Source organism: Opisthorchis viverrini (assembly GCF_000715545.1).
Source record: "Opisthorchis viverrini unplaced genomic scaffold opera_v5_78, whole genome shotgun sequence".
In the NCBI taxonomy this organism is placed as follows: Eukaryota; Metazoa; Platyhelminthes; class Trematoda; order Opisthorchiida; family Opisthorchiidae; genus Opisthorchis; species Opisthorchis viverrini.
Genome location: NW_008751734.1, coordinates 997,402 through 1,010,227, shown reverse-complemented (window position 1 = coordinate 1,010,227; position 12,826 = coordinate 997,402). Strand labels below are relative to the sequence as shown.

Sequence of the window (12,826 nt, the reverse complement as noted above, 5' to 3'; positions counted from 1 at the left end):
TTATCGCTGGGCAACGTTTCGCTTTTGACACAAAAGGTTCGTCAGGCCAAGTGAGTAAGTAAGTAGGTTGATTGGGTTTTAAGGCAGTCAGGGAACCAATCCGTGAGATTCCTTATGACTAGTGACGTGATCAGTGCTGGGTGTTCAGTCTGATGTCCCTGTTGGTTGATTAGTGGGATGACTAAGCTTTACGAAACATCGGTTAGGGGGGGTTCGTCTTTATGATGAACCCGGATTTTTTCGTCCCTGCTTCTTCAGTCTAGGATACCTTAATGGAAAATTCCTCTTGGGGTCGTTCACGGATTTCGTTCCCCTGTGTTCGTCCAAGCTGGCTGGGACAATTAGTTTGGGGATGGGGGTTTATCACATGGATTTCTTCATTTGATTGGCCGCCATTACATAAACAGTCCTGAATGTGCTTGGAAGTAAAACACGTATTCGTACCGATGGCCAGGTCCAGCAATCACACCGGTAGATGAGTTTTGCTGAAGTTCGTACTACTGACAGGCGTTGAGAAAAGATAGTCACTTCAGTTCACACAATGTGATATTGAACTAAGTAGGTATGGATACACATGTATGCATCCAGTCAGAATAACTACACAATTGTTCATCTTTCCAATGTGATAAATACGGCTTCGTCCCTTCATCGAATGGTACTTTCACCCGATAGCCAGAGGTCTTACCTGGCTTAGATGGACAGAACGCGTCGGCCAGTTACGCCGTAACAACCATTGGAACTTGGTGCAGCACATTCAGTTGCCTGAGAACATCATAAACGAGAGATTCAGTTGGGTTCCAGGTGAGTCTCTCGAATGAACGAAATTAGTTTGCAGATGAGTGTATATTCGCCAATTTCGTGCAATTTGGTTTCAAGTAGAACATAAGGTTGACGGAAACCCGGGGACTGCGCCTACCTGATGAGCCCCAAGTAGGGCGAAACCGGTCGTGGGCTGTCGATGGATTTTCAGCAACCTTATGAGTNGCTGGCTGGATTCCAGGTGAGTCTCTCGAATGAACCAAATTAGTTTGCAGATGAGTGTGTATTCGCCAACCATTGGAACTGTCCATTAGATAGAGTATGGTTTTTGTTCGAAGGCCAAACAACGAGCGGTCTCAGTATTTGCTGACATTCCGATACTGAGACTTAACCACGAATCGTGAGAGTATGTACAGAGCCTCGATGGACTTCACTTGTAAGGTTTTTGACTGAAGCAAAAGAATACAGCGCATTCGCCCCTCTTAGTCCATCAGGGGACCAAATACCTCACGTCGATGCGTAGACTTTTGACTGAAGCAAAAGAATACAGCGCATTCCCCCCTCTTAGTCTGTCAGGGGACCAAATACCTCACGTCGAATGCGTACACCTGGAGAACTTTGTTTCCACTAGTCAAAAGCTCGTTTGATGCGGGATCTATCAATGCTTCCTAAATCGCCCAAATCTTTAAACATGTTTTCATCAGCTGTTGTTTCAAGGCCACCGCAAGTGAAGCAAACGTCCCCGGAAAATTGAGGACGTCCGAAATGCTAATACGAAACGAGAGCACCGGTTACGTCGGCGGTAACCATTGTATGGTAGAGGAAGTTCAGCACTTATGAACACTTACCCGAATAGGTGTTCGTGGTCACCGTGTTGAAAAGCAGAATAGTATTGATAAGCGTAATCCGCTAGGCATTCTGTTCTGATTTGTATTCATCACGTGGATGCCAAAAACGCACAACTAACCTAGAAAATTACGGGGTCACCGGTCGACGAAGATCGGCCAGATTTCTGAACAATTCGATACATTTTGGCCAGGAACATCTGGGATCCTGGATCTTAACTGGATGTATTCCAGAACCCTCCACCAGACAAGGCTGGCTACCGCCGGAAATAACACGCACGCACCCGACAGGAAATGATGTTACCATGGTTTCCCTCCCTCTCCCACCGTATTCTCAGTTCCGATTTGCTTATTAATTGACTCACGCCCCCTTCAGTTCTCGTGTTCATAAACACTACGCTCACATCTTCCTATGTTCGATCAAACGTCAGTTGATCTTCGAGAAATACACGCATTGGCGAATCAATTTGGTTTTCACGAGAGACTCAACTGAATCTCTCGTTTATGGTTGAGTGTATTTCTCGAAAACAGTGCAATTTGGGTTCAAGTAGATCATAAGGTTGACAGAAACTCGGGGACTGCACCTACCTGATGAGCCCCAAGAAGGGCAAAACCGGTCGTGGGTTGTCGATGGATTTTCAGCAACCTTGTGAGTAGTCACTTGATCTTTTTCGCGTGTTCATTCTGAATGTGTTGATAGCAACCTGCAGAATGGGGTGTCACGAAACTGAATAGGCCCATGCAATCTTTCAGTTGGAATCGAGCAAATGAGGCCAGTCTGTGCAATTTCTTTTTTGTTGGCAATCATCAACAGTGTGCAGTCCACAGCCCGATTCGAACCAGCGAATTTCACATGAGCAACAGAGCCCCCCGTACCAGATGGCCAGTAGTGGATCACTCGTTGATGCCATAAACCATCAGTCAAGCAGTCCAATTCACCTGATTCGATGTTCACCGGTTCTTCAGCTGGTGACTTTCAAATCTTTTCGCTGACCAAATTATCTTTAGTATGCAGAAGGTGAGCATATTTGAAATTTCATTCCCCAAGCGAGGTGGGTCCACGTCGAAAAGCCGAGAAGCATGATCCCAATGATACATTTCTGTTTGAAATCGTCGTCACATTTCTGCCCCGGTTTGGTTAGCGAGAATCAGCGCAATCTCCCGGTTTGAGGCGGCTTGTGACTGATAGTTATGAACGCTATGTTTGCTCCCACGCATTCCCATCAGAACGAACTGTCCAACCCAATTATGACGAGCTTGTTGCGACGGATTTCTCCTCGTATCTCCAAGCCCTCGGGTCACTAGAAATTCGAAACTTCTGATATGTTGAATTCGTCCTTCAAAGCTGAGAGAAATTGAATCGGAAGACCAGTTCTCAAACATACGACAGGCGATGCTCCTGGTGCTGGCATTGGGAAACCTGCACACTGAAAAGAGGGACTAACAAGCGTAGGCAATAATTGATTTCTGATCCAGTTGTGTTCTTGTATAACAGCTCGTTCGTTCAGCTGTAGCACCCTTCTGATGCCTAGCTGCCATGCCACCCGAAAGTTGCACGATGACTGGGACATTGCCAGGTTGCCCAAGCCTAGACAGGCGAAGTCGAGTGGCAGGAGTCGGATTCGAACCACGGACCTTCCGGTCAGTAAATTCGCGCTCTTACCACTTGGACCATCTCGCTCCTTGGAGAACAGCTACATTCGGTCTGACCCGAAAGGGGGGTCTTCCTCGTAGTGATATTTCGCCTTGGATCACAGGCAATCTTCTTACTCGCAAGTAGGAAGCCCCCAAAACCAGAACCCTGGATTGACAAGCAGAACAGACGGATAAGTACAACTTTTAGCTACTATAAGAATGACTCATTCCTACGAGCGGACTCGTCGCTACCGTACAAATACATGGAGCGAGAGGGGGAAATGCGAAATAAGGAGTGAAAGACCGGGAAGGAGGAACACTAAACACAAGACTGAAAATGTAGGAGAGCGGATGGACGGTAATCGATAGCAGTTATTTCCGGCGGGTAAGTCCTGAGGGTAGGATCGAAATGCCACGAGCACCTACACGAGAGAGATAGAGAGATCGCTTTCCTCCTTCACTTTGATTTAGACAACGCCTCGATTTGTTTACAGATCTCCTTGGTGTATTGTGAACAAGTGGCGTTACCACCAAGATCAGCGGTCAAGGCCTGTGGACAAGAGAAAAAAACAAAATAGAATCAAACAACAGAAGGGACAATCGTTTCCCGTTGAGGTCGCATACGAACAGCTGTTTATTGTTCTGTAGGACTCGAAAGTCCACCTCAAGGGGAATCAATGTGATCAAAACCGTACCGTACCGACTAACCTCGTAAGTAGGGTACGATGTAGCCCTACAGCCAAGCTGAATGCGAGTCACTCGGCCATCCGACTCAAAATGACTCATCGGAAACAAATCGATAGACGACACCTAGTCACCTAACACAACTCTTATGAGCCTTGAAAAGCAAACGGATCGGAACGCATGCGTGCAGTGCAACAATCGAGGTCTGGCTGAGGCTAAGGTACCATGCCGCAGAACCCTCAGGCCTGTGAGGTCAGCAACAAAAGTTAACACCAATCTGGATATCATCGGTTCGGCCTAAGAAATCTCAAGTGTGAAGTTCACTTGTGGTGTCCACCAACAGGAACGGCGGTCAAATTCGAGCGCGGTTGATTGTTAGAGTATACTTTTCGAAACGGACAGATGATGCTGAAGCATAAGTAGGGGGGAGGTATTATCAAAATAAACCGAGGAGAATAGGTACCATTTCGGGTGATTGCTATAGAGAAATTTTCGTGGAGAAATCGATTTAGACAAAAATGACGACGCCTGCACTTGGGTGTTAACTGGAAACTCAAGTGAATTGCTCGTATCCCATCAGCACCGAAGTCATTTGCAGATGAGCGCATTACAACATCAGCGTGTAATTTGGTGTTCAAGTAAAACATAAGGTTGAAGGTGGTGGAAGGAGTTTCTGAAACCGTACAAAGAGGTGCGTTAGACCAAGAAAACAGACCAAAAATATACTGTCATGTATGTCATCCGAAGGAAGTACGAGGGCTGAGATACTGCCAAGTTACCCATATCTAAGCAGGAACAGTTGAGCTGCCGGGGTTAGGTCCGAACTACCGACCTTCAGCCCAATGAGTTTGCGCCAGCTCGAATATCGTGTCAACTAAAATATAAAACGGCTTTTGGGTGGTAAATTAACTCGAAGAATATCCAGAAGATTCAACTGGGTATCCCGTTAACACCTACTTAATTGGCGCACGATTGTAGCTCGCCAAGATCGTTAAGCCGTAGCGCCCTTTTGGTGCCCGGCTGCCACACACCCGAAGGTTGTACGAGGGCTGGGATACTGCCAGGTTGCCCAAGCCTAGACAGGGGAAGTCGAGGAGGTGCAGAGACCGGGTTTGAACCACGGACCTTCCGGTCAGTAAATTTGCGCTCTAACCACTTGATCCATCTCGCCAAGATACACAGAATCCTACGGATGTCGAAGTTGACGCTGCCAACATGATCACAGACGACCAAACAGAGGTTGGAAAATCGGTCCAAAACACAGTGTGCGGCCCTAGAACCAGAAGTAGGTTAATATTCGTTTTACTTGGTTTATGGGTTCTAAACTTAAGAAAACTGTGAAGAGTCCTATTTGACTGGTCGCAAAAAGGAGCTAGTTAAGGTTTCAAAACCATCGGAAGTGGAGTTTGTATCGCAGCTATAAGGAGGCTGAAAGTTAGGTGGGCACCACGGCTGGGTTATCACTAAATTTATTGACCATTATTCGTCATCGTACGTCTTCGATCAAGTTAATGGGAACCAGAGACTAGCATTCAGAAAATGATATAAGCACTAGGCTGAACTGATCAATATGATTATGACGGTGACATCACGCAGTAAACTGCCCGACCACCGACTTACCCTGCCTTCGCGGATCGCTGCAAAAGCCGCTTTCTCAATTACGTTGGCGTGTTCGTTCAAACCCATGTAACGTAGCATCATCACAGCGGAAAACAGCAACGCGGTCGGATTGGCCTTATCCAGACCTGCGATGTCTGGAGCGGTACCATGAACCTGTACGGTGAGCGAGGAGATATGACAGAAAATGATGGGAACCAAAGTGGTTAGCGGCTTGTGTAAATTGTCAGCGCACGAATTGGAAAATTTTGCAACTACTCATGAGTAGGCAAAAAGTTGACAGCATTTAAGGCATCCGTGGACATGTGCCACATATCCCAACCACTTTACTTGGAAAAGCTTTTGTTGGCTACTTTAGCTGTTCTTATTCATTGTTAAGTATTCTCCTAGACCCTCCACGCGCTGAGAAGCAGCTGACGGTTCGTCGGTTGAAGACCTCTGAAGTTTTCGGATGATGTAAACTGCCACCTTACGAGTGCCCTTGAGAGACGATCCTCGGCTTCCGTAAAATCGCTGCTGATGCAAAGAATTACACAAGCTCATAAATCTTGAGCACACCCTGTTAAAGGATACCGTGGATCACTCGTAAAACAATCCAGTCAACAGACTGGTACTTCTCAGTCAGAAGTTTCAGACAATTATGGACACTGAAATTTTTGAGGCAAAAATGCAACCTCAGGATGCAAAACACATATCGAAACAAGCGGAAATCACAAACGGATGGCAAAGAAATAAGAGAACAATAACGAGAGAAAGATAACGTAGTCCCATCCCACCAGTCAGATGTGGTTCCCATATCAACAGTCACGACCCGCTTGCGGGGGGGGGTCCTTCCACGTCGATGATAACAGGAGACGGATCGGTTATGGGGGAACAGTCAAGACAAACCCAATTGATTGTGGGAAAGCTTTAGGACAGTTTACTGAAAACTCTTATGCGAACAGACAGCAAAGAAAATTGCTACAAACGGTGCATTCCTTTCTGGTGAAGCACATTTAGAGCCAAACGCTCCTTGGAATTCGACAGAAATGGCATATGTAGCGGTGATCAAGCACCTAGCCCAATCAGAACGGGTGCCCGGTGAATGCCCCACCCAGGCAAAATACTGTCTGATCTGTCTAATCTCACGTGCTGAATTGAGGCGTCACAAAACAATTGAAGTCAGCAGTCATGTTACGGCAGGTTTATGCCTCCATGTATAGTCGTTTCGGATGCCTTTTTTGAATAAAGCTATAAAGATGGATTGACCCAATGTGTTTGGAACCAGTTTTTGTCTCCGAATCCAGCTAAGAAAGAAGATGAAGCTACAACAGCATATCTGAATAGAGCTATTGGTAGTCCAACGAATTTTCAGGCCAGCAGTCCTTCGTAAACACAGGTGCAATCTGAACAGCACGGCGCGAGTTAAGGGGACCCGAGGAGACAAATATACAAAATCCGGTGATCATGTAAACTATTTTCCAAAAATACTATCTGGGTCGCTGAGTAGATTTCCAGTATTATCCCTGATTACCTGGATAGTGAAAAGTATCTTCCGTAGTACTCATATATGAATAGAGCTGTTGGTAGTCCAACGAATTTTCAGGCCAGCAGTCCTTCGTAAACACAGGTGCAATCTGAACAGCACGGCGCGAGTTAAGGGGATCCAAGGAGACAAATATACAAAATCCGGTGATCATGTAAACTATTTTCCAAAAATACTATCTGGGTCGCTGAGTAGATTTCCAGTATTATCCCTGATTACCTGGATAGTGAAAAGTATCTTGGGCCCCGTAGTACTGAATCGATGAAATAAGTTTCGCATAAACCATTCTGCTCTATGAATTTTATGGCTTCCCCATGCCCCCATCCCAGATACACAAACGGGATTTACTTGATCTGGAAGGCCACCCAGAAGATATGTTTCAAAATTGGGAAACAGCATTCCCTCTTTGTAAGAAACCTACCCCCTGAGAAACGCTCTGAAGGGAATAGTTGTGCACTCCATTTTTCTACGTCAATCTGAATTCCGTATACTACTAACAAAACCATCCATCATAGCACTCAAGCATGAGCAACGGCAGCTGGTCATTTCATCTAAGATCTTAAGCTTATCAAAACCGCTAGATTGAACTAAATAAACTGAGATTTACAGGTTGAATACAAGTCAAAACATTTATACCATTTATGAGATAACGGTATGGTGTTTTTACTGATATCACCTCTGCGGAACTGTTTGCCTTTCGTCGATTGTTGAGACGAAAACGTAGAATAACATTAAATCCGTAGAGGCAAGTCTTTTGGAACTAAAGGGGAGAATGAATTCAACGACAACTGGAAAAAATTGGCTGCCAGAAGATGCAATTACAACTTTCCCAGCAGACGCCAACTCAGAAAGACAGGAAATCAGTTCAACTGGAGCAAAGTTCAGATAATCGCCCAGACAAGGAGAAGACGGGGATGGCCACAGCGTTCCACAGAGAAAACGATCAATAGACACATCCACATTGACCCAGTTTGACAGCCACCTACAAATGAAGAAATCCACCCTATGGTTGGATTCCGGACCCGAACAGGAAGACAACCAATGGGCCAATTGCAGCGAAAACTATTGGAAATGGAAGGGTGTTCGGCCAACCAATCAGAGAGTAGAAAACCCAGAACTCAACGCCCCAAAGGAGTACGCTAATCAGGAGAGGGCTAGTGAGCTGCTGAGATAGAAGCACTCAACCAACCAATCAGATGCAACGGGGTTGTGTAGATAATCAAATTATAAACCTACTAATCAGGCTGCTTGCAGGCCATTCCATAACCAACCAATCAGAAGAGATTTACTTAACAAAAATGGAAACAGAAGAGAAATAAATACCCACCGAATCAAGAACTGGAGATATCCCTCCTATGGACGACCAAACGTTTGCAATCTAGCTAACGAGCTCGGTAATCAACGACCGAGCAGTGTTCTCGAATCACCCATATTCCGCAACATCACTAGTAATGAGTCTTGCGCAAAAACAAAAGCGGGATGGAGTGATGGACTTCTGCATGTTCCGCAGTACATAACATGTACTGTGACGTCTGACACTGTTAACGATTTCGATGAGGATAAAGGTTCTCACAGGGGTTCACCGTTTGATTGTTGGGTGGTCTGCGGAAAACCCCCGCAGTTCCCAACAGAAAAACCATCAAATTCACAAAATTGAGGACCCCTTGTTGTAGAAGAAATCGCAATACAAGAGCATTTTGAATGTGGGTTATGGGATATTTTATAAGGAGAACTCACCGACTCGAAAATGGCACCGGATTCACCAATGTTGCCACTGGGAGTGACCCCGAGACCGCCAATTAGGCCTGCAGCCAAGTCGCTGAGGATGTCACCGTAGAGGTTCGGCATGACAAGGACATCAAACTGGGTCGGATCTTGGACCATCTGATGAGATTAACCAAAAAGGATTACTCGTTGTGACCAGATTTAGGCTTAAACTTGACACAAGGGTGAGGTTTGTTTAACCTAGCGCGCTACTCAGAAGGCTAATGGAAACCCTTCGACGGCCCGCTACCGATTTCGACGTCCTTGGGACTCGTGGGTCCCCGAGTTTCCGTCGACCCCATATTCCGCTTGAGCACCGATTGGTAAGTAAGTGACGGAAAGTAATCATTTGCAAAAGAGTTTGGTTTTTACCGGAGACCCAACTGAATGTTTCGTTTATGGTATTCTCCGACATGGCACGCAACTCGTCACGCTGTTGACATCGACTCGTCGACAGCCCGCTATCGATTTCGCCCTTCTTGGGGTTCATTAGACAAGCACCGTAAACGAGAGATTCAGGTGTGTCCCGTCAGCAAAAAAATAATTTTAAAACGAATGTTTCGGTGTGCTTAGGCCTGTTCGACTAAGTGTGGGTTCCGTAGCTTTTAAACCTCACCTTGAGTAACATACAACTAGTTAGCATCAAGCGACGGACGGCCAGATAATAGCCCCGTGGAAGGAAAGCAACTGAAGAAAGAATTCGTGATTTATGGCGTGCCTGTTTGCCTCAACCGCACGAGACACTGATGCATGCAATGAACGTGGCCCGAGAAAGGGTAGTCTAGCACAGGGGAGGCGGCACAACAGAGATCTCGAGGACACAAATTGCAGATGTTCGCTACAGCACAGGTGATGTACAATGTAACCATACTCTCTACTAGTAGCCCAGGTTATCAAAACTGACAGTACCGTTGTACCGAAAATTACAGACGTTAAGTACTGTGAAAACAAACCACCTTACTGGGAGCCTCTGCTGAAATGGTTGTTGGTGTCTTTGTGGAGTGCGAGGACCTGTGCATGACAGCCAGTGTTTGTCTGCACTCCTGATGGTGGATACTACTAATGAGGCATACGAGTAACATGCTTTCCGTAAAACCGCTTCGCGTCTGTTGGAAAGCGGAATTTATTATGGAATTTGTGGAATTGCTGCAACGAGTACTCGCGGGTTGTCTTAACTCAATTAAAGTCGGTTGCAACCACGAGTTACATTCCAGACTATTACCTCGAATTACTGTAGCCAGCTCAATCAGACATCGCGGTAGGGCATCGTAACAACGCCGGCTAGAGTATCGACCTCCCGCACGGAAAGAGGGGTTGATTAGCCAATCCGGAAACAAGATACTGTCTTCTGTTTGGTTATGGAGCATCCGTCTCTTCGTGAAAGGGACGGAGTGGAGTTCTGCACTTCCACGGCTACAACCAGTTTGATGTAACGCGAACGCAAGAAAGCTACACCCAATTGTCGTCAGCCCTGTTCCAATATTCAGAAGAGCATGAAAAACGGTCAAAAGAATGCAGAGCCAGGTAGATAATCGTTTTCAAAACAACCAGTGAGGACGATTTATGCCTCCGCTCACGAACACTTAGAACTGATCTAGAGAACCGAAAATAGGTAAGCTGAAGAAAATGAGAGCAATGGTTGGTTGCATGGTGAAGCCAAACTGATCTGGACTTACATTTAGACAGACTGTGTCAAGGAACATTTCACGGAAGTTGACCTCCTTGTGTTTCGCCGCCTCTTCACGACAAACCCGGAGGAACAGGCCGTCGGACATTTTCCTAGAAGAGACCATAAGTGTGTGGCAGAACACTTAGTTTCAAAATAAAAAGTGTTAGAATGTGAGTCAAACGAATCGCTCTCTCTCTCTCTCACAGTGGTGTTCAGGGCACATGGATCGCCTCTGAATAGGTAGTAAGATTGATGGGAACTGACAGTAGGCTGTCGAGGAGTTTTAGTCCATGATTACACCAGTCAAACGGTTGGCTGGAGAAACCTTTTTCGGCAACGGCAGCTAAACAAGCCGGGAGAACCTCAGGGTAAGATGCGCGTCATGGAATATGCTAAAGTGTGCAAAATATGTTCCGTAAATTAAAAACGGTTTAGTAGAGGTATGTAGGCAGTCGCGAAAAAATCTGTGTCGTTTAACAGACGGGGCCGAAGCAGTTGAGTCACCTTTTGGACATATATACACTTTCTTCCATTGGAACCGAACTTGATGGTGACTATTCCAAAGGTTTATCGAATGCTCTGCTTGATTTGTCCCAATCGATATAATCGCTTCACTTTTTATCATGTTCTCATAAGAATCGAGTTTAAACATATAGAACACGTCATTTTCCATTGTCTCTCGTGTGTTGATGCGCTTTCTCGCGGTAACTTTAGCCCGGATGACCCACGACGGGCCAAAGGACACTCGCCTGCAAATGCAGTCAAAGATGTGCGTCCGTTCGGATCCTTTATCACCCAATATGAATCCGGGACATTGGTACCTAGCTGTCAGGCGGAACTCCACACGGATCCCTCTTGACCGCTCGCACTCAGGTGCTCTACGGCCGAATCCCATGCAAGATTGGCTGAAAATTCGGGACGCTTGCCGGTCCGGCATAAAGCCGAAGTTTGATTGGTCGAAAGTCTGGACGCAAGAGCCAATCATGACCTAGTATTGGCCGAATGCCGGTTGCCAATGGCGCATCCAGAACGCGCCAGAATTTCAAGAAAGTTATTGCCGCCTGCGCTATATATATGTAGCGCTGTACAAGTGTTCCTGACTCCGTTTTGGGCGTTAATATATTTTGTACACCTTTGGTGGTTGTTTTTACGTGAACGCTAGCTTCGGAGGCTCAGACTGAGAACTAAGCTGAGCAAAATACCGTTACTACACTGGCACCACAGGTATCTGTTGAGAAGCAATTCGAGAAAATATGGCGAATGGGCAAGGAAACAACGACGAAGTTTCGCGGCTGTAAGGATGCTTTAACAGTCCATAAACAGCATAAGCGTGTTGATATTCACTGTTGAAGGAATCGGTTGACAAACGATGCACCGTTAATCGAGCTGACCTCCAGTACTCTTAAAGTATCCTTCCGATTGATTTTACTGGGGATTTCAAGTACCTTTAAAGTGGAGACTGTCCCGTCTTTAGGAAAACATAGCACAGTACCCATGGAAACCCCAGAAAGGCAGATGGAACTTCCGCCGCATATTCGACTTGATATTTGCAATCAACTTGAGAGATGGCTACAGATGAGTACCAAAACTTAGTGTCACCTAGACTGTCTCAGCCATATGAGACTCCACATTCGTCTGTTCGGGCTTCAGGGGATCCTCATGACTGCTTGAATTTATGGAAACGAACTAGGCGGTGACTCAGTCCGTGCTAGGCGGAATCCCGGTTTACCGCTCGTAGTTAGGCGCCGCCGAAGAGCATATCCCACACAAGATTGACCAAAAGTTCGGGACGCTTGTCGGTCCGGCATCAAGCCGGGATATGGGCTCAGACTGAGAACTAAGCTGAGCAAAATACCGTTACTACACTGGCACCACAGGTATCTGTTGAGAAGCAATTCGAGAAAATATGGCGAATGGGCAAGGAAACAACGACGAAGTTTCGCGGCTGTAAGGATGCTTTAACAGTCCATAAACAGCATAAGCGTGTTGATATTCACTGTTGAAGGAATCGGTTGACAAACGATGCACCGTTAATCGAGCTGACCTCCAGTACTCTTAAAGTATCCTTCCGATTGATTTTACTGGGGATTTCAAGTACCTTTAAAGTGGAGACTGTCCCGTCTTTAGGAAAACATAGCACAGTACCCATGGAAACCCCAGAAAGGCAGATGGAACTTCCGCCGCATATTCGACTTGATATTTGCAATCAACTTGAGAGATGGCTACAGATGAGTACCAAAACTTAGTGTCACCTAGACTGTCTCAGCCACATGAGACTCCACATTCGTCTGTTCGGGCTTCAGGGGATCCTCATGACTGCTTGAATTT

At 46.1% G+C, this 12,826-nt stretch overlaps 1 protein-coding gene across 1 annotated transcript in view; it reads right to left on the bottom strand.

Annotated features, from left to right (window-relative positions):
* Positions 1–12,826, bottom strand: part of T265_04624 (hypothetical protein) — a gene marked incomplete at both ends in the record, with an annotated part of 44,145 nt that overhangs the window by 18,399 nt on the left and 12,920 nt on the right. Inside the window, 3 exons of the mRNA XM_009169406.1 lie at positions 5,544–5,696; positions 8,803–8,949; positions 10,506–10,608. Of these exons, the coding sequence (XP_009167670.1) occupies positions 5,544–5,696; positions 8,803–8,949; positions 10,506–10,608 (403 nt within the window). The remainder of the gene's footprint in view (positions 1–5,543; positions 5,697–8,802; positions 8,950–10,505; positions 10,609–12,826) is intronic.